We start from the raw sequence: 25,480 nt of genomic DNA on the forward strand, positions 1-25,480 counted from the left end.
ATAATCATAACAAGATATCTTCAAATGCATTCTACATGATACATCTGTGCAATATTCATGTAACTGAATGGTTGATCAATAAAAGTTTGCAGAACCTGCCTTTACAAATTTATTTGCCAACAGTATAATGGTCATCAATATATCTTTGAATGTATTCTTTAGTTTGTATGACAGGCAAAATCATTTTGAACTTGAGATTTTATCACCAGTGCCAGATAAAAAAGAAACAAAAACCCTAGTCTGGATGCATTTTTTAAAACTGTAGTTTTGTAAACTTCTCCCCTTGTTTTTAGTAGATCCATTTTGTTGTTTTCAGTTCTGTTTGTCCTTACCACCTGAGCTGGTATTAGTGACAAAACATACCTTGTTGGATGAATTTAAGATCTATTAAGAATACATGATTGTGTTGAACCTAGGAAGAGGGGTTTTTTTGTTTTTTGTTTTTGGTCTGATTCTTGGAGACTGCCTGGACAAGTCCCAGAAGTTTTCTTGGCAAGGTTTAGGGTTGAGAGAATGTAACTGGCCCAAGGTCACCTAGCTGGCTTTGTGCCTAGGCATGACTAGAACTCAGGTCTCCCAGTTTCTAGCCTGGTGCCTTAACCACTACACCAAACTGGCTCTCAGGAATTAACCTAGGTCAATAGGCTGAAACAGCTTTCCTACAGAAATTGGGCTGAGTTATACTTCAGGGAAAAATCATAACTAAGCAGAGAAAATACCATTCAGCAAAGAAAGCTTTACTATCAAGAGATAACGTTTTCCTTCTTTAATTGACTTTTTAATATTAAGAAAAGCAGGCAGAGAACGAAAATGGAGGCATTTTTCACTCGCAACTCATCCAAGGGAATTTATTAACAGCAAATTCAAAACAGCAATGAGCTAAACACAGAGTCCTTACAGTTTGCCATGAAGAAATTACTTAAGCGTCCAGCATCCTCCTCTCACTGCCGAAAGTGAACCTCTTTTGACCTGCAAAGTACGTTAACCCAGCCTGAATTTATGACAGCCACAAGCATAAATGGAATGTTTGAAGAATTATAAGTAAACTAACCATCCATGTTCAGATGCAGCGTGTCAACCACTAAGGGCAAGCAAAGCAATTTGGCCCTCGCCCACAAGCTTTAACATTTTCAAGCCGCAGCCGGTACTACAAACGATCGTTAGTTCACCAAGACAAGGTCTATAATCTGAAAAAGAAGCTGCTATGTTTTAAATATCCTTTATAATTCCCATTTCTCTCCCCGCTCCCCTTCCCGGTTTGCATGAGACTGCTTGGGTTACGAAAGGGGGAGAGGAGCGCGCTGCGCGCCTGGGCAAGCACCCTCCGGGCGCTTCATTATGTTCGGTGGAATCGACTGAAGACGGAGAGAGACGAGCAGGAGCGCGTCTTTCTTGCAGCCGAATAAACCTTCACAAAGCAGGAAGACGGCTCCAAACGCTCAATCAATGCGATTGCGGACAGGGAAGGGAAAGGATCAGGAATTCCGCCTGGACGGTAAAGAGTAAAGCAGTATCAAGCGACTTGGAGAGCGGGAGAGAAAGAGGGAGAGGTCGGCCGCCGCCGGGCAGCCCTAGGCCGCGTTGGAGGCAAAAGGATCTCAAGTTGCACTGAAGCGCGCAGGAGCAGCCTCGCACCTTAAACCCAGAAAGGCCAGGCGTGCCTTCGTGCAAAGGCAGCCTTTCGTCGAAAGGGCAAAAGCCAACAGCTACCCCGCCGCCTCCGCCCCTGGCGGTTCCGCAGACGCCTGGCTGAAGGGGCGGGGCGGGGCGGGGCTCCCGCACCCACCTGGTGCGCCCTTCCAGGCCGGTATTCCCCGCCCCTCGGTGTCCCTCTTCCTCCCCCCGCCGCTGGTGATCAGCCCTGTTTTTGTTACTCCCCACCAGCAGGAAAGGGGTTGGCTTAAGCAGTCGCCAAGAGCCCAGGCGCTCCAAACGAAGTCGCTATTTCCCTTCCGGAGAGTGAGCAGAAAGGGGCGCTGCTGCTGCTGCTGGCCCGGGGTTCAGGACGTGAAGTCGAGGGAGAGCGACGGGGGCTGTACCATGGCTGGATACCTCGGCGTGGCAGGGCCCGGCCTGTGGCTTCTCTGGGTGAGTTTGGAAGCCCACCTGTTGCTGCCTGGCAGCCAGTTCGTCCTGGCTCTTGAAAAGGGGAGCTTTTCCGAGGTGGATGCCAGGGAAAGAAAAGGGGCGATAGGGAGACCCTAATGTTGGAAAGGGAACCGCAGGAACGGGCGGGCTCTGCGTTGCGGGCGAGTCGTGGGCTGAATGGGGCGCCGGAAGAGCCGCGCCGCGCCACGCCCTGTGAACCCAGCGCCGGAGTCTCGGGAGGTTCACCCGCGATGCTAATCGCGCTTATTGCAAGGTGAAAAAAAAAGTGCCTTTCGGGGGGGGAAAAAACCTCGTGGGAAGATCTGGAGGGGTCGGCATTGCGAGAAAACATGCTTAAGCTGCTATTTTATATATGCGTTTTCTTGGAAGCAGCTGACCTTAAGCTCGACGGGGTTGTTCAGTCGTTGGTTTGAAAGGAAAACCTGGAAAGCTTGGAGTATTTTAGAAGCTCTGCTTGCACTTTAATAAGAAGGTCTTAATTTGAGAAGTTCTAGCGACAGATTGTTCCCTGCTCTGGGGATGGCAAGAAAGATTGGCCATCGGATCTCCGGCAGTTTAAATCGCCTGCCAGAGGTCCTACTTCTACAAAGGCTGTCAGGTTGCCCTGGGACCTGGCGCCCTCCAGATGGCTTGGGAAGAGAATTCCCAGAATTCCCAGCCGGCTGGCTGGCTGTTGGGAGTGGTAGTTCCGGAGAGTACTAGACTGGCCCGTGGTAGGCAACCTCTTGCTTGGTCTGGTGGGCAAGCAACTAATCACATCTATAGGGAAAAAAAGAATAAATTGGAAGGGGAAAAAAATGCAAAGTATGCCAAAGAGTAATGGGGTGTGTAGGTATAATGTGAGATTTGGAGCTGAGTAGTAATAACAATAATTAAATAATAATTAATAATAATTAATGGGAGATCATCCTGATAGGAAGGGCAGGATTTATATGCGCGTGTTGTATTTAAAAGCAGGCTTAATCCTCACCCTCCACTTTATAGGGGGCAGCTGGTTCTTTTACTCTTCCTCTGACAGCTTTTCAAGGTTTCTACCCACCCACTGGGGGAAATGGGATGTTGGTCTGGCAGGGCTGCTGTTGTGGTTAAGAGAGTTATGCATGGGATGGCAGCCAATAAAACTTGTTAAAGTAATAATTTTTGGAGAGTTACTAGGCAGTTGTAAAGGTAAGTGGTGACAGTACTTCCCATGATACTGATGTGCAAGCAAGTTAATTGTGCATTACCTGCAATTGTGGTAACATCCCCATCCCCATGGAAACAGACATAACACTTCATTTATATAATTGGCTTGAAATTGACAAGTAGAATTTCCCCATTTTTAAAACAGTAGGCTGTTCCAAATAAATATTATGCTTTTTTCAGCTTTGTTTTGATCAGCCTTCCCTCACCGAGTCCCATTCAGATTTTGGACTTCAGAAACACTGTTTCTTAAACAATATATTCTGGGATATATTGACTGGGATTAATTTGAGCCTGGTCTCTTTTGAGCTTTCCCTGAAACCCTTTCTGGATATAAGGCTTCAGCCCTGGGGCTCGAAGTGATCGTAAAGATGTTTCCAACATTTCTGTGGCCATTTTAAATTTTGAAATGTGTCCAGGGCGCTAAAAATAACTGCTATTGGAAAACACAAAAATAAGTGGCAAATCACCAAATATTGATTTCTCTCCCCCCCTTTTTTTTTCTTTTTCTTTTTCCCTTTGGATTTCTCTGCCTGTGCTTCTCTTGCAGCCATGATCTTTTTCTTTTTCTTTTTCTTTTAAATAAGTTGGGGGAGATCAGGGAAAGCAACTGTGAGCATATTTTTCCTCATGGGCACTGCACTGGAGATCCCTGAAGAGAAATTTTTATGAACAGTCATTTTCATTTCTTTCTCATTATACCCATGGATTTTTATACCATTATAAAGAAAATCTGCAATTAAAATGTTTTGAAACACAGCAGTGAAAAAAAGAATTTTATGTTAAGCTTCTATTGCATACATTGAAATAGTGTTTAATTTCTAAAATGTGAAGTTCCAGACCTGAAAAGTGTATTTAAATAAATATAAAGACCAGAATTTGACCAAAGGAAAATGTTCTATTGTTTCTGACCCTGAAAGGAGTCAAGTAGACTTTCAATTCATGGTGGTTAGCTCACTGAAACCATCCAAACCTGTATCCACTTAACTTAGGAGGAATTCCTACTGAGATTTTATTGTGAATACCTATATATACTTTGGGAGAGCCAGTTTGGTCTAGTGGTTAAGTCTCCAGGTTAGAAACCAGGAAACTCTGAGTTCTAGTCCTGCCTTAGGCATGAAAGCTGGCTGGGTGACTTAGGGCCAGTCACTCTCAGCCCATGATGTCAGGCTTGGGCGACAAGCCAGTCAGTCAATTCCCGTCATAACCAATAGATCAACATTTGGTTGAACCAAAAAAAAAAGTGGATCCTGCACCTGTGGGGAAAACACTAGGAAGAAAAAAAAACTATCTACATTTATTGCTCAATATCTATCTATCTATCTTGGCTGCTGGTTATGGGTTTTGGGGTTTTTTTTGTTTTTGTTTTTTTACTGTTGGTTGTGTTTTTAACTGTTAGCTGCCCAACGTCACCATGATGAAATGGGCAGCCATATAAATTGAATAAATACATAGAATTGCATTGTTTGTGGGCAAAACAGACACATTTTATGCTAGAAAACATTTCATAAGAAATGATCTTACACATCATTTCATGATGTTGTTAGAGAATAAAAAAAAAGATTTAGAAAAAGGCAGCTGGATACCTCCTTTATGAGGAGAGACTCACTGTATTAGAAAAAAAAGACTGAGAAGGACCACACAGTAGAGTGACTGACTAATTTGATATCCTCCAAGACAATCTACAATATTCTTAGTATGCTAGCAGAGACATACTAAGAATAATGGGATATAATCCAGTACAATGAATGGAGCAAGTCAAGGAAGCTGATAATTTATTAAACTTGTATGCTGCCCAACTCTCAACAACTCTGGTAGGATTATATAAAATCATGTACATTGTGAAGAAAGATGGCTTTTTACCACTACTATCCCTCCTCCTTCTCACATTACTAGAATTTTCACTCTTTCCATGAAACTGGCTGGTAGTAAATTTAGGAGAGACAGAAAGGAATGTTTCTCTACACAACATGGAATTTTTGGAATGCACTACTATGGGGTATGGTGTCAGCTATTCCCTTAAAGGGAATTTAAAGTGAATCAGTTGAACTCATGGAGAATCAGTTCTATCAGGAGATATTGGCCAGAACAGCTAAATAAAATACCTTGGTTCAGAGAGATAGGTTATTTGATGGGGAACAACAGCATTGGTGGACTAACTTGAGGCATCTGGCTAGCCACCTTCAGAAAGTAGTTATTAGACCAGATGGATGCTGTGTTTCAGGAGGCCTTTCAAAGTCCTGAGATGCAACTGCCTGGAGTCCTATTCAGGTATTTTCAGTCTGACTTAAGCACAAATGAGTGAGAAGGTAGAGTGAGCATCCTGCATGCTCTCTTCCATCTTGATTTCACTGCCCTTTTCAATTTAGGGTGAACATCTGAAATGGGGAAACAGTCTGTGAAGGTATTCTGTATAAGTATAATACATACAGAAGAAGCTTCTTGCTTCAGAAGTTCATTATGAAATACAAAGAGCTGTGAATGGTGACTGAGGGATAGAACCATCATGCTATTTCTTGCTGCCTTCCTTGTATGTTGCTATCAGAAAAGTTAATGACACCTGTAGAGGGTTTTTGCTTAAAAGTTAAACTGTTACTCAATTTTAGCTTTTTCATTGTTGAAAATCCCTCCTCCTTACAAGCTGCTTTTAACCTTGTTGAAAAAAAGAGCTATCTTCATATTTTTTTTTCCGAAAGTTTAAAAAAAAGAGGAAAAAATGGGTAGGATTTTAATATGAAAATGGTATAAGTGTTAAGCCCCATTGTTTCTCCAGCACAAAACTCAGTTGCTTTTAAGATGTGCTGTCACTCAAGCATTTTCCTCATTCCTGAATAGGTAGAGAGGCTCTAGTAGAAAACCTTTTTTGGATGAGCCAATTCTTTGTACATGTATTGCTCAACAACATCTTTCATTTCTAGAATGTCTCAGGTCTTGAGGCCTGTTTTGCACAACAACAATTAAAAACAAACCTCATTGCATAGTTGCTACCTTTCAACACCCAGTATAATAAAGGAATTCTTGACTGGAAATTTTGAAATGTTTTAAATTCTTTTTTGCATGCTAGTAATTATAGAAACAAAAACAAGACTAGATTTTCCTTGCCTAGATTCGAAAGGTTGCTGGTTTCAGGATGTTGTCATATCAGCCTTGTTAGATCTAAGGATGATTAATTTTGTTTCATATAAAGAACATTTTTCCATAATACTCCTGGGGGATTCTGCCTTAATCTGATATGCTTCCTCCTCTCATGCTTGAACTCCAGTTTTTTCTTGTATAATCCATACTGAAGTTTACCATTGCATATGAGTAAGCAAGGCATGTTTTGTCCTTGTCTTGCAAACCATGTCTTCAGAACCAACATGAAGCAAAAAAGCCAAATGCTGTAAGGACTGGGGAATTTTAGATTGAAGATGCAAGTGTGTGATTTTTTTAGTCTCATTTTCCCTCTCCTAAATTATTTTGTTTTGCTTTTTGGTATTCTGTTTCCCATTAGTGCCATCTTCAGATTGACAGTGGCCATCTTGTCAGTTCTATTAAATGATGTGTGTATTTGCCCTAGCCAATTTACAGACCAATCTACATACTTATTCTCTTTGACTTCTGTTTCTAGATAATTACTCCTGTAGTTCTGAGTCTGAAGAATTGCTTAAGCTGCACTCCTCAATATGCTTTTTTGGAAATAAGTCCTATTTATTTCCAAAAAAGCATATTGAGGAGTGCAGCTTAAGCAATTCTTCAGACTCAAAACTACAGGAGTAATTATCTAGAATTATAGAGGTGTGCTACCACGGACATTTTCTGTCTCAGAAAGTGCTTGGAGGTGTTTTGATTCTTTTACTGGTAACAACATTGGGTTTAACACTGAAATAATGCTTGTGGAAATAAAACTGTCCATTGTAAAGGAGTCCTACCATGTATTCAGACTTAACTGAAAACACCTGCAAACACCAGTTAATTTCCTTAAATGCCGTGTCACTTAGGAACTGGGGTTAAACAAGTTCTACGAGTCTCAGAAGCAGATTTTTATTTTGCCTGCTTTTTGTTGTGGAAGATGAGTATCTGTACTAGACAGCCTCCACTGCCCATTGGAAGCTGTTCTTGGAAATGAACATTCTGGAAGAGGCATAAATAAAGACAGTCTTCATGCAGACACGTGTAGAGAGATTATGAACAGGACTAGAGATCCTAAACACATTTACCTGGAAATATAAGGAAATGGATTCTTTGGGGTTGACTTCAGAGTAAGTATGGTTGCAGGCCTGCACAGTTTGCTTCCTTGCTGCAAACTGAAGGGGGAAATGGCTGAGGATCTCAAGAACTTAGTCCATCCCGTTTTACATGAAGGAAACTGGGCTAAACAGATCTCCCCACCATTTCAGCAGCATATGCATGCTACTTGAAAGTAAGAACTTGAATTCAAGGGCCTTACCACAGAGTAACCATGCATAGGTTTATGGATCATCAGCCTGGATTTCTGAATCATTGTTTTCTGTATGTAAGTGTGTTTGTGGACTAACCAGTGGGAGAGAATATTTTGTGAAAAGAAAATAGTTTGTGTATATCAGTAGATGGAACATCAGTTTTCAGAATAAGCTGTATATTTCTTACAGGAAGTTAATTTTAATAATTAATTGAATCAAGTTAAATTTTCATTTTACTATTTTTGAGCGTAACTTATGGCCACTGAATATATTCACATAGATGCACCAATGTATTTTGTTTGGAAGAAAAAATCTCCACAATTTGCTTATCAAACTTTAATTAGGCAAGGGAAGTTGGGCAGTGTACAGAATTTGTGTCTTTATAAACATTTTTCTATTTAGCTTTCTTTGGAGGGAAGCTATCTTAAATTCATGGTAATCTTCCTTATGTTTAATTATGGTAATATATATTATTGTCTTGGTGAAGTATTGGAATTCTCCCTAAGCGCCAAAGAAATTATGGCTATTTTTGTTTGTTATAATTTTAATCATGTTCATAATTGTGCTGTAGAGCATACTATATTTGGGTGCGGAGCTCCTTTTGTTATGTTTGTTCATCTGCGGAATTGCTTGATTTTTTTTTTTCCCAGTTAGCCAGGGTTCTTTCTTAATTGTATCTCCATACAGTATGTTGTTTTTCCATTTTATTTGTAAGCCACCCAAGTTGAGTGGCTTCTAAATTTGGATAAATATTTGGAAGGCAGAATTCTGAATGACCACTAGATAACAGTAGATACAGAAAGCTGAATCTTTTCTGCTATTCTTTGGTAACCTGGAGTTTTATAGCTATACATTTTAGACAACCTTCCTCAATCTGATGGCTTTTAAGCGATGAGAACAAATGAGTTCTCACACATTTGGAGAACGCCACAGTGAAGGAAGTTAGTTTAGAGGATATTTGTGATGAGTCAGTTGACTGAGTTCAATAAGGTCTATGACTTCTGTGCATTGCAGAAGCAATTAGATCAGCCTTTTCCAGTCTGGTGCCTTCTAGAAATATTGGGTGTTCAGTCCCAATGGACATAGTCTGCATGCCCAAAGGAGTTTTAGTTGCAACACCAACTATAGGGAGTTCATTGAGTTCAGCGACGGATTGCTACATGCAAATAACACTTCAGCTTCACAACTGAATATAACCAGGATATATATAACAAGGGGAAAGTGCATTCTTATCTCTACTTTCCCAGAAGTGGGAGCATCAAATCTGTATGCAGGAAGATTCAATCATAGTAGACAATGCTATTATCATAGAGCACTGGAACTGTCATTACTTGCAACGCATACAACTGTTGTTTCTGCTGTACTGATTCCAATAGTAAAATCTGGACTTGGTGTAATCAACACAACTCAAGATAATAAATCTTTATTTTTTTAGGTAATTGGCATGCTAATAACCCCCAAAGTGCAGCATTGACTAGAAAAGTCCTCTGTGTGGAAGCCCTGGGAGTAGTGGGTGAAATGGAGTTCTATACATCCAAAAGACACAGACTAGGTGGATCGAGTGTCATTTTGAGGATCCCACATTTTAAAATGTTTTGTTGCATCTAGATTCTGGAGAAGAACAACTAATATTTTACTACAATAAGGAAAGCTGTTAAGGAAGAAAAAGTGTTATGTGGTATGACTATTAAGTCAAGAAAGCACATTTAAATATTTTTAATTAGCCCCAAATCATTACCCGAAGACATATAATAAGTGAAATTTATTTAATCCTGCCAAGTCTTTTGTGTAAAGCTGCCCATAATAACACAGAAACTACCATCTGCATCCTACTGGAAAGATTACTCATGGAAACTATGCAGATACTTCTGTTAGAATGTTAAAAGTTTTACAGTGTTACCCTGTTCAGGTATTACACCTGAATAGGACACAGCAGCTTACTCAAATGGTGCACAAGAGTTTATGCTGGTCATACCTCTGATATTCCCAGTGGACTGGCCCTGTCTTTTCCAGACATTTTCAAACTGGAAAGATCTGATTGATTGTGTGATATGTGCCATCAAGTTGTTTTCAATTTTCTCCATGAAAGGTCCCTGAATTATCACATATAGGATTATCTCATATAGGACATATTATCACATTCAGAGATTATCTGTATGTGTCCAACTGAACATGAGCAGAAGCCTTCACGCAGGGTTTCCACCTCAATGGAAACCTCCAGTAATGCTTAACTGAATGCACATCGAAGCCTCCAAGTAGAAGGACCTGGAGCATTGGGAGGATGTGTTCTTTTATACACTGTTGTTTCTTATTTGACTGGAAAGCCTAAATAGTGCATATGATTTGTTAGCTTTCTAACCTATCTTTCCCATAGTATCTGTCCGGCCAGTTTGATGTGGCAGGGTTGGCACATTCCAAGTTCCTTCAGTTAAGCAATGCCATCTATTGGGACTCTTGAAGCACAGTTTCTCTGTTGCAACACCTGTCCTCTGGAATGAGGTCTCTCCACCCGAGTTCAAAATGGCTCCCACCCTGCTGGCATTTCAAAGGGGTCTGAAGACTTGGGTGTTTGCCCAGTCCTTTGGTAGGAATGACTGAAGCCACCTTAGGTTGTTTTCTTTTGCTTCCACCTGGTTTGTTATTCTACCATCTCTCCTGTTTTTGTTCCTTGTTTTTATTGTCATGTTTTCATGTTTTAAATCATTTTAAGCCACCCAAAGTTGCTGGAAGTCAGGCAGCATGTAAATTTAATTAATAATGTCTAATAGGTTGGACTTCACTTCTGTTAATCTGGACTGGAAGCAATCCAGTGAGCAAGTCATCAGAGTTCTGATTGGTAGTATTTATTAGAAGGAAGATGAAGGTTAAAACCCAATTCCAGTGAGTACTTTACAATCAGAATTTGCAGGTTGGCTGGTCATATAAATTGTTTAAATAAATGGACAATTTATGGTAGCAAAACTCTGGTATATTTTCTAGTGCTCTGAATGATGAAAGTGACTGGATACTTCCTTTTTTTAAAGGTGGGGCAATATGCATCTGCTGATTGTTTTTGTAACTGCTACAACTTCTCCCCCACCCCTCTCCAAAAAAAATCCAAAGAAAGATTATTTTAGATTTTTTGGAATCCTTTAGAATTCAAGATGGCTTGAACCATGGTTTGGATTTAAGCCATTTTTCAGCTAGTGTGTGATATGTAATGAATCATACTATCTTAAATAGCAAACTGAGAATCCAGTGAACAATAGTGGTTTAATACTAGCAGTGTTAACTCGAAAATAAATGTTGATCGGTTTCATCAACTTTCTTTAGTGGGCTTCCTATCCCAAATGCAAGAAGGACTAGAGTAAAAGACTTAAACTATACTCTATATGGAGTTCCATGACTCTTTCATCCAAAGATGGATAGATGAATCTTCAAAACTACTTGAGCATGTTGTGTTTCTGTGAAAAAGTGGCAGGGAGAAGCTATATTGACCCCATATCTTTCTAAGCAAGTAACCAGCTGGGGGCATGCAGAATATTAATAGACCTGGAGGTTACATGTGAGGGAGTTTAGCCTTTTTCCTGCAACGATCCTGATGCTACTGTTTATGTAAGTATTAATAGGACTCCATCTTCTGAGAGCCAATAGCAGCTTTGGAGACAGGACAAAAAGGGCATGGATTATTATGTATAACTGATACTTATTGGCCCTATCCCTGAAGTTGTTCGCATTAAAACTCACAGAGAAATATACGTCTTTTATGTCTATTAAGAATCTGCCACTTAAAGAGAACTTGACTATAAAAACAGAGAAAGAAAATTTGGTTGTCAGATCGTCTGAACTTTCTAGAGACAGGGAGCTGTGATGTCTGAAGGAGAATTTGATATTTAACTACTGGCCTTTGTTCCAATATATTTTAAACAGTGGACATTATCAGGAAAACAGTTTCAGGTGACAGGGTATGGACAGTCTATTTTGTTTCTGTGTTCAACAACTGAATAAATATTGATTTTAATACTGAGTCTCATGTTGGATAGCATAGATAACTTGCTTGCTCTAGAGCAGGTGTTTCTCAACTTTAGCAACTTTAAGATGTACTAGACAACCCATGGCCCATTGGGTCATTGTTTCAGAGGTATTTCCTTACCTAAACAGAGAAACAGAATGACCAAGGGCAAAAAAGCAGTGGGAGTGGGAGTGACATACAACTTGTTGCCAGCTTCTCCATTGACTTTGTTTGTGGGAAGCTGGCAGGGAGCATCAGAAATCCTTCCTTCCTTCCTTCCTTCCTTCCTTCCTTCCTTCCTTCCTTCCTTCCTTCCTTCCTTTAATATATGCTTGTGCTGTTTGCCCTCCCCTCACAACCCTCAGGAGAGACCCGGTGAAGCTGCATCCTCCCCCTCCCCCTCCTCCTCCTTGGCTGACCCACAGAACTGCCTGCCACTTTGCTGGGGGGAGGTGGAACTAAGGGAGCCATGGACCATGAGGAAAATTGCACCCCCGTTTCCCATTCCAGTGTGTCTCTCAGGGGCCCCCTCCCTCAAGAGAGGAAGAGGGCTCAGCCGTTGACCACTGGTACCCCCCAGCCAGCCCTACCTTGCCAGCAAGCATCCAAGTCTCTCCCTCATCCTTCCCTCAATGCCCACCGCTGTTAAGAGATTTCAAATTTCTGCCTCCTTTCCAAAGCAGCCAATTGCCTCTTGTCCATCGGGCCTTGCCGCCAGCCAATTGGGCACAAGGGATAGAGGGAGGTGGGAAAGAGGTCACGTGACCTGGGCTGACTACAGCGGTGTGGGAGCACTCCAGTGCTGAAGCAGCCACAAATTCCCTAAACTTCAATCCCACATGAGTAATTTCCCAAACTCTAACCCTGGATTTTGGATCCATTCTGTAAGTTAGCCTGTCTGAAGTACCTTGGTTCAAAAATTGTTGCCCTATGATGCAGTGTTTCCCCCAGTTAAAGGTTACACATATGAAAGTTTTAGTAGTATATAGATGGGCTTCAACTCCCAGAATTGCCCAGCCAGCAGTTCTGAGAGTTGAAGTCCACACATCTTAAAGCTACTCAGATTGAGAAAAATGGCTCTAGAGATTTAGATCCCAGGTCTAGTTAATGTGTTTCAACACCTGAGAGACAGCTGTAAGGAAAGGAGTCCAGAATGTTCTTTATAAGTATTCACACACTTCTGTGCCACTACAAAGTTTCTTGAGGAAACTTTGATTTATACCTGCATCCTTCTGACAGAAACATGAAACAGGTAACTATTATATAAGGGTATGACGGGCTTTGTCATGGGAAAAGAAAATGCATTTATCACTCAAACCAAAGAAATCCATCTTAGAACAGAAACCTTCCGTAGACTAGAAACACTTTTCAAGAACTTTCCATGACTTGAAAGACAATAATTTATTGTGGATATATTAAGGGCAGGGAGTTTCCCAGATGAATATTGTGTACGCTTTTAGTTTCCTTAGCACAATGGTGTCCTCTGTTCACAATTTATAAAGGTATGTGGTTTCTCAAATTGAAATCCCAAATGCATTCTTGTTTGCCAATATCTGCAATATTAAAGAAGCCTAAAGAAGGTGGATATGTCAGAGGGAGAAAACCACAGTATTTAAAAAAAAAAAAAAAAAAAGCTTAGCTGAACTGAAGATCTTAACTAAAAAAGCAGATTAAGCCACATTTTTAAAATGTATGCTGAGTATACACCATACTGACATTTCTGGATCATCTTCTGTTAATAAAATCTTAATTGTGTTTAGCTGACTTGCAGCACTAACACAGGCAGTTCAAGTGCTACATGGTCCCTGACTACACCTGGCAAACCATTATTAAAATAAGTGCCACATAGTTGGCTACATATTCTTACATGCTGAAATGTAATTAAGCCATTTCAAGGTTTGTTGCAAGAGGAAAGTGGAATTATCATGTCCCTGGAACATGCTTGAAAAGGTGTCTTTGCTCTCTCTTTTCTGTGAGTGCTTGCCTAAAATGCAGAACTAGCAAAAATGATCTATTAATGCTGATTTAACTGTTTTCAGATTTCATTTTTATTCACTTCTATGAAATTCCACAGCTTACTTCCATTTTATGACCGTATTAAATGTGGAAATCTAATGTTGATTTGGTTTTGAATAAGGCAATTTAAATACACATCCATTTCATTATTTTTTTAAAAAATAGTTTAAAAATGTTTAATATTGTCTGGGTGGAGTAATATGTGCTTCTGTAATTGAATTTCACTGATGCCAAAACATTGCACAGTGTTAACTCTCTTAGTGGTTTATATTGGGAGGGCTAGTTATATTTTTAATGGCTATATCTGTTTGTTGCAGAGCTATGTAATCTTTGGAAATGGACTTCATATAGAGGTAAGAGACTATTAATTTTCAGGATATTTTCAGTGTAGATATAAATATCATTGTTGCATAATGTATGGGAAGGATAGTAGTTTCTTGAGATGAGACTTTACCAAACTGGCACCTTCTAGATATCTTAGACCAACTTGTAGAATTCTGAGAATTAAAGTCCCACCATAACTGGATGATCCCTGGCTGAAGAAAGGTTAGATTACTAGAAAGATTTTTAAAAATTTGAGGCAGTGTTTCTCAACTGTGGCAACTTGAAGATGCATAAACTTCAACTCCCAGAATTCCCCAGCCAGCATGCTGGCTAGGGAATTCTGGGAGTTGAAGTCTACGCATCTTCAAATTGCCGAGGTTGAGAAACACTAGTTTAGGGAAAGGATTCTCCTAGGTAATGTATTTCCGAAACTTGTATAGTGTGTATGTGCTAAGCATCCATATGTGATATTTAGAAAATAATGTAATTGCTGTGAAGACCATAGATTAGAACAGTAATTATTACAACATCCTTATTGACAAGATGATGAACAGTGCACAGGATCAGCAAATATTTTTTCTTGCTATAAGTGTTTACGATTTTTCAGAACATACATACTTTATTAGAAATAATGTGGTCAGTTCTCATACATGCAAATGTTGTGTTGTTGCTTATATTGAAATGTGCCATTATTTTCTGTTACAAATCCCACTAGGGTATTTATGTGAAAATTAAGTGCATTTAAAATAGCAGGATTCTTGATTTTGGTTTGACAGCATGGCAATAAGAAAACTTGCAATGCTGCAAATGAAACTTGATTTTCTCACAGATTCTTGGCGGAAGGTATAACCGAGTGCTCCATCAGGACAGCCTAATCCGGCAAAAGCGAGAATGGATTGTCCCACCTTCCATGATCTGGGAAGAGCGTGACAATTCCCAGAAGAATCCAATTGCTAAAGTAAGTCAGGCTTGGAAACAAATATGTCTTTAGTTTTGCCCTTAATAGTCTCCCGCAACCTGGGCTCGAGTTTCAATCCTATCAAGCGTGGAAGGTGCCAGACTGAGTAAGATGACCATATAATATCAGTTAGGTTTATCATTGGGAAAAAAAAAATGAAATGGCAACAATTGTTACTTAGTAAAGCTAAATTATAATGCAGTGGTCTTGTTAAAGGATTTAATATATTTCCTTTTTCTCCCCTCCCAGACAAAATTGAGGATTAGCTAAAAGAGTTCTGCCTGCCTCTATGAAAATTGCTTTAGAAATTTAATTATACTCAGCCAGATCCTGTGTAGTGGAGCACAGGAGAACATCATTACAAAGATAAATTTATACTATTCTGCTTCATTTGAGATTTTCTGTTCTGGTGCACATGCAAAAAGGAGGTCCTATGAGACTCTTTCCTTTCTCCACTTAGTATTGTGGGGAGCCTTTTCCACATATAACGGTCTGTATGTTGGAGGATGAGCTGTGACTTTTGTCTACTTTGTTTTAAATTTCTGCATTTTCTTAAATTTAATAATTTAATTTAATAAATTAAAATAATTTAATAATTTAAATAAAATAATTTTCTTAAAGTATTGACTACTTTAAATTTATAGAGGCTGGTTCATACAAACACTTAACTTGGTTACTGAATTAAGCCACTTTTTTTGGATTTATACAGTTCATTGATTCAATAACTAAATAGGCCACATCCAGAGCAGTGCAAACCACTTCATCCAGAAGATTTACATTCAGGAAATTGCTGGACCAGCCTTGAAGCAGATTGATTGGAATGGTCCAGAGGAAAAACCAAATGTACTAGAGTTTCCCAGAAAGTTATATCCTCAGAACAAAATGTTTTGCATATCTTTACTTAACAGCTAGGAAAACTGAAATAACATAAAAGTTCATCTTTCTTTTTTAAAAAATTAAAACATATTTTGTATTAAGTTTCAGAGACAAACTCAGTAAATATTGTTTCTCTTCTCCTATTTTGTATAGATACGGTCTGACAAAGATGTTGAACCAGGAGTAATTATTACTTACACCATTTCTGGCCAAGGAGTCACAGAACCACCATATCATTTGTTTGTGATTAATGGGAAAACTGGAGAACTGAACATAACTGGAATAGTCGATCGGGAACAAACACCAATGTTACATGTAAGTGGATGAAGCTCTGTCTCTCTTTAGTAATTAGATTCATGTCAGTTGACAACTCTTGATTTTTACTATATTTACAGCAATTGGTTTTTCTTAACCTGCTTATGGAAAAGAGTGAGCAGTATAATTCAGTGATATGGTTATTTTTATTTTCCTGTTTATCATTAATGAAATTAACCATGTGGATGACGTGTTAATATTTTTTCAGCTGAAAGGCTATGCACTGAATCAAAAAGGTGAAAACCTGGAAAGGCCACTGGATCTGCGGATTAAAGTTCTGGATATAAATGACAATAACCCAGTATTTTCGCAGGCAGTTTTTATGGGTTCTGTTGAAGAACTGTGTGATGTAGGTAAGTCCTAGACTTTTATTTACATTTTCATTCTTACTCAGTATGAATTCTCATTCATACTCTTTTCTCTGTACAGTTGTATTCAATCCATTCCTTCCTTCCTATAGCCTCTGTGTCCTTGTCACAAATGAGTATTTCACTGATTTCAGCATCCAGGGTTATAGTATTGCAAGAGAGTAGAAATATCACACACTTCTATTTTATAGTATTGCTGGGGTGGGGCATTAGAAAACATAGTTTCTTGTAAAACTCTTACTTTTCTTAGGTACTCTCATGCTGAAGATAAATGCAACTGATGCAGATAAGCCCAATACGCTCAACTCCAAAATTGAATAGTTGAGAAGCAGTGCTTGACTGGCAGCCAAAATATTAGGTCCAGTACCCCAAAAAATCCTGTTTTCAGTTTTATGTTACTTTCTAAAGAATAGGATATTAAGGAATAGAGAATACATGTGCCTTATTCCTTAACCTTGTGCTCCTTACTATGTAGTAATTAAAAAGGCAAAATCTTGTAGACTATAAAATAGCACATTGCAGGTAGAATCGTAACAGACTGAGGATAGGGGCTGAGCTAAGTTTGTGCTTAGGGTAAATGTTTTATGGTGATGCCTTTATCAGGACCTCCGCTCTCATTGGGATGACATAATTATACCTTCCCTTTCCATTTATTTAATGAACCTATTCTGCCTCTGATGCCATTGTTTGTTTGGGTTTACGTATTCTGCTTTTCATTTAGGAGTTTGAGGTGGCATACATTGCGGCAATACCCTTCCAGTATTCAGAGGCTGAGATTCCATTGGATTAGTTTGCTCCCATATGCCTTCAAGAATGATGTGCCCATGATGTTAAAAGCAGGACAGTTGCAATGTCAGGAAGGAAGTGTGCACTCTTGGTCATTGTCATCTGTTAAGAATATACACTTGTAAAACCCTTACTTTTCTTAGGTACTCTTGTGCTGAAGATAAATGCAACTGATGCAGATGAGCCCAATACGCTCAACTCCAAAATTGCTTTTAGGATTATTTCACAAGAACCTAGTAACCCTCCTGCATTTGTAATTAACAAAGCAACAGGTGAAGTTCGAAGTGCAATATTCCAGCTTGACAGAGAGGTATTTTTTCTCTCTCAATATATTTTAATGGTTTCTTATTTATCTAGTTTCTTATTTACTTAGTAGAAGTGTAATATATATTTTTAATATATTCTGCAAAACACTGGCTTGCATCCAGGGTGACTGAATTGAAAGGGTTCCTTCCATTTATGGAAGATAGTACGGTCTCATGGAGATTCCTTATGAAATAAGGGAGGGAGAACCAATCTCCACCAATTTCCCTTCATCTCTGTGTCACTTCTCTTGCTGGCCTGGAACATCTTCCAGTTCCATGGAATAGTTTTTCAGGAGGTTGGGTGTGCTGCAGGTAGAAGGAGAAATCACAGTTGCCTTCTTGGTCATTCCCAGTAAGCTAAACATCACTCACTATTTCTTTGGATCCAGCCTGGAGAATCTAAGATTTTAGTCCTAATTGTGATTTAAAAAAAAAAAAAGAATTATATTGTCTTTCTTCTTACCTTAAGTTTACAAATAAATAATTAAAAGATACAGAAATTGTTAAACAGATCCAACATTTTAATATTCTAAAGTAATAACAGTTCACAATGAGTGGCAAGCAATTAACAATAGTAAAATGTCATCATTAATAAAAGCTTAGTTTGATATGATTCACTTAGCCAAATTTAAAGAGGACTTGTTTGATATTTATGTAATGATCCAGACCCAATTGATCTTTGAACCTCAACTTTGAAGCTCAACATGTATACCTGAAACGGGGGCAGGGGGTCTTCCCCGTAAGACCTGGAGCACATTTTGACTGGATTTGTAGACCACTAGGTGGCCTAAAGTGATAATTTGTTAGTCATTGGTATATGAATTTAATAAATAAAATATCTATTTATGGCATATATGCACACACACACACACACACACACACAATTGAATATTTGAGTATTTTTCCAAAGCCTTGTTTCACTTTAGCTAGATCTGAACTCTTATGAGTTCACTGAACTTTTATGAAATATTTATACATAGTGGAGGTGCTGTCTTTTTATGATAAGGCTTGTATTATCACTCTCCCACAAAGTCACAATATGGTTGTGAACCTTTTTGATTTTGGAGGGTTAGGAAGAGAAAATGTCCTTGTCTTCTGATAAGGACCATAACGTGTAAATGGCTTATCTCTTTGCAACTTGTTTTTATGGCCTTCTGCGTTCCTGTCTTCTGCTTTCCACTACTTCAGAATACTTGGCTTACTTCTACTCCCAGGCACCATGATTCTTTCTGTTTCTACCTTGTACCAGCAAGAAGGAGGTGTTAAGTTTCTGCACTCCCCACCACCGTAAGCTTTCAAAAAAAGAGTGGAGAAGTGTGGCCTCCAAATGTGGCCAGAAGTTACAAATACTGGTAGTTGTAGTTCAGCAATCTCTGGGATGTTATTGTGTCCCCACTCTCTCTTTAAGGTTTCCCAGGTTGGGGCACAATTCTCTTTCAGCTATAAGTGGTGGCATTAAACCTTTCACTGTTTTTGTATTTTCTAACTTTCATGCTATTTGACTGCTCTGCAGGTACAAAGTAGTTATTCTTTGGTTGTGGAAGCAAGAGACCGTGATGGAGATTCAAATGGGAATGGTCAAGAGACCACTGTACAGATCAAGATTCTGGACGTTAATGACAATATCCCAGTCCTTGAAAAGGCTGTGGTGAGTAAAAACTGTGCCAGCTATTATATGGATAGTTTTTTCCCAGTTATGATCAGAAAGATGTGTTATTTTAAAAGGCTTGTTTATTTACAGTATGAAGGAAGTGTAAAGGAAAATATAGCTAACGTGGAAATCATGCGCCTGAAAGTCTTTGATCGAGATGAACAATTTACTGATAACTGGCTGGCAAACTTCATGATTGTGTCTGGTAATGAAGGAGGCTATTTCCGTATAGAAACAGATTCACAAACCAACGAAGGAATTCTCACTCTGATTAAGGTTTGTAGATGCGGAAAGGCAGTATGCTTGCTACATTGGCCTCAATCCAGTGATGGTACCTAGCAAAAGAAGAGCAGCAATGAGAGCATATAGCCCAATGGCAAGCTGATCTGATCTGTATGAGTATTCTGCACTGATCACTATAATCTCATTTTAACCATATCTCTGTCCTATGTTCCAATGTGATGAGATTTTACAGTATTTTATAGGATGGTAGGATGGTTCGCACATAGAACAGCTGTATTCTGCATGCCTACCTACAACACATACCCACAAACAGCATCCATATAGTTCAGATTCTCATATTTCATGATAATTTAGACAGTTCATTTTCTATTCCAGAAATTACATTACAATTCTTGTTTTATCTTAAAACTGTGGGATAATACATCGTCAGTTTTTATATAACTGTAGGAAGCTGAGACATTTAAAAAGGGGTTGGGAACTGTTTCAGCCCCTGTTATAGATTATTTAGGCCTGAGAACAAGGTGGATAGAGCTTCCTAACTCAGTTGCTTGATGTTTTTTAACATAGGATCTTCTTCGTATGCTCTGTTCTCTTCTGTGCCTGCATCTCAGTCTGATACAATGACATGAAAACTCAAGAGCCTTTTCTGCTCTTCATTATATTGACAGGACTCTTGACTCTGAGTGGATTTTCATGTGTAATTCAAATAATATTAAGGTTACAATAGTAAACCTCTCCCAAGAATCCAGAAAGATATGCAAGTGGGTTAATTGCAATTACATTCTAAGTTATGACTTTTTTCATTCTCCCTGCAGGAAATAAATTACGAAGAATTGAAGACACTTGACCTGAAGATAGTTGTTTCTAACAAAGCAGCATATCACAAATCAATTATTAGTCAGGGTTACCAAGCAAAACCAGTTCCTATTAGAATTAAAGTGGAAAATGTGAGGGAAGGCCCCATATTTAAGCCCCAAACTTTAGTGATTCAAACAAGTGAAATAATGAAAATAAACCAGCTTATTGGAAGCTTTCAAGCTTATGATGAAGATACTGGAAAAATAGCAGAATACATCACGTAAGTTATTTATTTATTTATTTATTTAATTAATTAATCTGTATGCTGCTCGACTACCAATGACTCTGGGTGGCTCACAAGAATCAAAACAAAATTATAATAAAACCAATTAAAGGGAAGGGGGAAAAAAGATAAAAGATGGTAAGAATGACAGACCAGATAGAAATAGCACAAAGGGTCTCACTCCCCCTCGCCAAAGGCCTGGGTGAAGAGCCACATCTTCACGCTCTTCTAAACAACAGCAGAATGGGAACCATCCAGATCTCAGGGGGAACCTCATTCCAGAGGGCGGGTGCTGCTACACAGAAGGCATGCTTCTAGGGTCCTGAGAGATGACATTGTTTAATCAAAGTATTATCAAGTAACCCAGTGATAATCAACTGATTCCAAATGAAGATAAAACATAGGGGAACTGTGCTGAATCAGACCAAAGGCTTGCTTAGTTGAGCTTTTAGTTCTTACAATAGTTTATAAGATGTCTCTAGGAAACTCACAAGCAAGATGCGAGTACAGTAACACCCCTCCTGCTTACATTCCAGAGCAGTGAGTATTGAGTGGCACAGTGCCTCTGATACCAGAAGTACTGTTACCCTGGTACATAACCACTGATAGCCTTATCCTCCATAAAGCTCTCTAATCCTATCTTGATGAATGACTACACTGTATGATGGCAAATTCAGCAAAGCTGAATCTCCCACCATTCAGCTTCATTGATAATTACTGCATTTTAGAGTTATTGAAGAAGGAGAAAATTCTGTCCCTGTGTGCTTTCAACATACTAAACATAATTTCCCCAGTATCATGTTCTATCCTTGCTCATCCTTTTCTTTTAAGTTGAAAAGAGGGGTGCAATTTATCCCTTATGCTTCCCGGTGCTTTTTGTTTCAAATGTCTTTGCAGTGACAGCTTTGGATAATAAACATGCAGTATCAATATGATGTAGGTATATGATGGCTCTCCAGCACTAATGGCATACTGGAAAATTTAATGCTCGCATGTCATTTTAAAGGGTGGTTCTACCCATTGTTTTTTGAGCAAACTAGAGTTAGTACAAAAGAACAAAGCAGAAATGGATTGTTGGGCCAACTTCTGGTTGGTTTCCCCTTTTAGCTATTCTTGTCATGTACCTCTGTGGATTGGTTAGAGATTTGAACAGGGCACAATACCAACTAGAAACACACCAAGAAACTACAATCAAACTCTTCATTTATGCATTACGCTTAAGGCATGGTTTTAATCAGAAAGCCAATAGCAAGCATTAGTTTTGGTGTGTGAATTTACTACTGTGTTTTCATGTCAGACAAAAACAAGGTCATTGTACCTTAGTGCAGTTTGTGAACCCAATCAGTGTGTAAGCAAAATAAATGGCATGAATTCACTTTTTTATTGTATGAACCCAGAATGTCATCATTTTTGGAAATAACTACGATAGCTTTAAAAAAAAATGTGTGATTTCCTTCAGAAAGAGATTCCTGTGTTATCTTCTGCTATTTTTCTGTGCAGTGTCATGGCTTTTTTAAAAGAAGTATGAAGCAACCTTGAGCTGTTGGAGGAAAAATGGGAAAACAAATGGGGAAAAAATTGTCATATTCTGGAACAAACAGCCCCATGTATTCACTTTCTGAAGTATTTGTGGCCTAGAACGTTAAATCTATTTCAGAAAATCGTCACCATGAAGCTATTAAGTGGCCTTGCACTTGGCTGGAATTAAACTATATACAACTTTGGAGAAGTAAATTTCATCTTTGTTTGGATCAGTGGAGTTTGATTGTGTGACAAATTGCTCTGCCTGATAACACAACAATAAACAACTCTGAAAACCCCAAAAGAAAGGATAAATGTATTGAAATTTGACTGTTGTTTATTAACTATAAATAGAAATATTGTGTGTACAGTAGATGTTTAAAAAGTTTGTGTGTCTCCTCAGAAATACATATTTAAGTATGTATGCTTAGTCTCAAGTTTGTATGCTTCTTTTCACATAAGTTTAAAATTTACACAGGTATGCCAAAGGTACTGATATTGCAAACTGGTTGATAGTAAATTCCAAAACAGCTGAAATCAGACTGCTTAAAGTCCCAGACTATGAATCACCATATGTCATCAATGGTACTTATACTGCAACAATTTTGGCCATAACTACTGGTAAGTAGTGAATATTTTATTTGTTGTACCTTATAATTATTATTAATTGCCAAAAGTTGTAAGATCTGGTGGGATACACATTTAATAAATAATTAAGCAACATTCTTCCCATTCTTCCTTGAGAATGATCAGCATGTCACTCTAGCCAAATTCACATTTCATTTTTATTAAATCCCAGAACCCACCCAAACTGCCTGCCATATATAGTTAGAAAGCAAGTAGGAGACAAAACTTTTTAATAATCTGTAGTAGCCTACTTTTCTCTTTTCGTTTTTCTTTTTTGGGTGGTTTGTAACACATAAAGCTTTGGAAAAATGCCAGTGAGTGGCATAGAGAAAAGCATGAAAAAACTGAATATTCCTACTGTGAAGAAATTGGTGTTGGTCTTAATTTCCTCAAACTACAGCCAAACTAGTGGTCTAGGATTGTGTTTAGATGAATGGGTAGGATTGAGATTATACAACATTTAAAGATCTTGTCATGCCAGCCAGAAATGTGCTCATTTTTGCATCAAGATTAGGTTCCGGTAACCCAGAACAACTGCAGATTAGTTTTGAGTATCGTATTTTTCTGTCAATAAGACGCCCCCATGTACAAGACGACCCCCACTTTTCCAACCCAAAATTAAGAAATCAATATTTTAAAGATACTGCAGAACACATTTTTATTTAGTAATTAAGTAACATTTACCTGATACACTCGGTGGGAGGAGGTCCAAACCGTGTCTCTGCAACTCTATTTCCACGCTCTTTTACATAACTGATTACATTCAAGCACGAGTGAAACTGCCCATACTTTGTCTCTGCAAACAGACTTCCTCTAATTGGTTTGTTCAGCATCAGCTGACGTCAGTTACATAAGGCTCGTGATTGGAGGAAGTCTGTTTGCAGACTCAAGCTGTTTCACTCATGATTGAAGGCTAGCAATAGGAGGAAGCCTGTTTGCAGACACAAAGTATGGGCAGTTTTGCAATCGCGCGGTTCTTTCCTCGGCTGACTTCCTTGAATAAGACGCCCTTCAATTTTTAACGTAAGGATTTTAGAAAAAAGTATCGTCTTATAGTCGGAAAAATATGGTAATTTACCTTAATATGGCTACTTTATGCTCAAACCAGGAGAGAGCTTTAATGTAGGGTAATTTTCTTTTCCAGCTACCTGCAGAGAAATCAGTGGCTAGAATGATTTTCAGAGTGAGACTTCTCTAAGCTTTCCATTTCTTTGATTTTCTTTGCCTTGGTGAATGTGCAGATTGCTAAATAGGTGCAGAAAGTAGTTGAGAAAAGTAAATCCAACTCTACTTCATCTATGCTGGTTCTGACTCCATCTTTCTTAAATTGCATCCCCCACCCCCTCGGTAGCCATCCAGATTCCACAAAACAGACATAGATACTGCAAAATAACTGCTGCCTTTTTAACCAAGGCAGATTTGGATTCCATTGGTTGTCTGCCACTGCATTACCAGGTGAATCCATTCCCTGAGGACAAAAGCAGAGTGGTTCTATCATGTCATGCACAATCAAAATATTTCACAACATTCTGCTTACTAGAGAGCCAAGATCACTTTTCCCCCTTGTACAATCATAGAACTTTTATGTTGTGTGGAATATCTAGTGTGTCATTCATACTAAATGGATGCAGGAGCAGAGACTTTAGTAAAACAGTTGCATTGTACAGCAAGAACTACTAATCTAAAACTGACCACAATCTAATCTGAGGCTCTGAATTTTTGAATAATTGATTAACTACAGAGAATGGACTAACACGATAGCAGTAATCCAAAACATTTTCATGCGTATGAATTATATTTTATATTCATTCCAGCTATGTAATCTGGTGAATTGTAAACTTCTCAAAATTCAAACACTGGACTTACATTTAAAATCGCATACATGCTTAAAGAAGCAAACAAGTTTCTAATTCATCAGTAGTTTGTATAAAAATAGATGTGCCTTCTGTGCTTTACAGACTACCCTCCAAAAACAGCTACGGGTACCATTGTTCTTCAGATTGAAGACACAAATGATCACTGCCCAATTCTTGTGTCTCCAACAACAAATTACTGTATTGATGCAAAGTATATTAATGTCACCGTTGAGGATCGAGATAGACATCCAAATGGCGGCCCTTTCACTTTCAAGATCATTGATGAACCTGAAAGAATGTCAGACAAATGGAGAATTGGTCAGGTAGTTGGTAAGTAAGAGTCAATACCACATTATATAGAGATTGGAGTGGCTCCAATCCACAGGTTTTATGAGAGCAGAACCTTGTGGCTTGGTTCTCGCATCATGCCAAGCAGTCATGTGGTTGGATTGGGTTTAGCTCAGCTGAGATACATGAACCCAGTTATTTTAATTTGTAAATCCCATGAAGAATGGGTAAGCTGGCATGGCATGAACCCAGTCTACAGCAAGCATTCCATTAATAGTTGGCAGTTTGCTGCCTACCTACATTTGTAGCTGTTCCTGGGGATGAGAGAGAGCCCTGGTGGAATTCTGACCAAAAATTGGTCAGATAGCTCAGCTAAGAGCTATCTGACCAATTGGGACCAGTTAGCATAATACGTGCTGCCATAACCAATGCTGTTTTAAGTAACTAGCAAACTGGACTTCATCTTACTGGGGAAAGGGCCTACACTGAACAATTGAGACAGAGATTTGTGCAGTGATAAGCCGCTGCGGTTTTTTGTCCTGGTGCACACATTGTACTGATC

The 25,480-nt window shown here is 38.8% G+C and overlaps 1 protein-coding gene across 1 annotated transcript in view; it reads left to right on the top strand.

Moving 5' to 3' along the window:
- The first annotated feature begins 1,860 nt into the window (after positions 1-1,860).
- The window catches only part of DSG2 (desmoglein 2), a 33,478-nt gene continuing 9,858 nt past the window's right edge, over positions 1,861-25,480 (top strand). Inside the window, exons 1-11 of the mRNA XM_007435472.2 lie at positions 1,861-2,088; positions 14,037-14,072; positions 14,873-15,001; positions 16,031-16,192; positions 16,401-16,545; positions 17,490-17,656; positions 19,165-19,299; positions 19,393-19,578; positions 20,361-20,623; positions 22,626-22,768; positions 24,733-24,960. Coding sequence (XP_007435534.2) covers positions 2,041-2,088; positions 14,037-14,072; positions 14,873-15,001; positions 16,031-16,192; positions 16,401-16,545; positions 17,490-17,656; positions 19,165-19,299; positions 19,393-19,578; positions 20,361-20,623; positions 22,626-22,768; positions 24,733-24,960 — 1,642 coding nt within the window. The 5' untranslated portion in view covers positions 1,861-2,040. The remainder of the gene's footprint in view (positions 2,089-14,036; positions 14,073-14,872; positions 15,002-16,030; positions 16,193-16,400; positions 16,546-17,489; positions 17,657-19,164; positions 19,300-19,392; positions 19,579-20,360; positions 20,624-22,625; positions 22,769-24,732; positions 24,961-25,480) is intronic.

Source organism: Python bivittatus, unplaced genomic scaffold (assembly GCF_059951505.1).
Source record: "Python bivittatus isolate LINGU-HERP-01145 unplaced genomic scaffold, Pbiv_v1 ctg000840_np1212, whole genome shotgun sequence".
Taxonomy (NCBI): Eukaryota; Metazoa; Chordata; class Lepidosauria; order Squamata; family Pythonidae; genus Python; species Python bivittatus.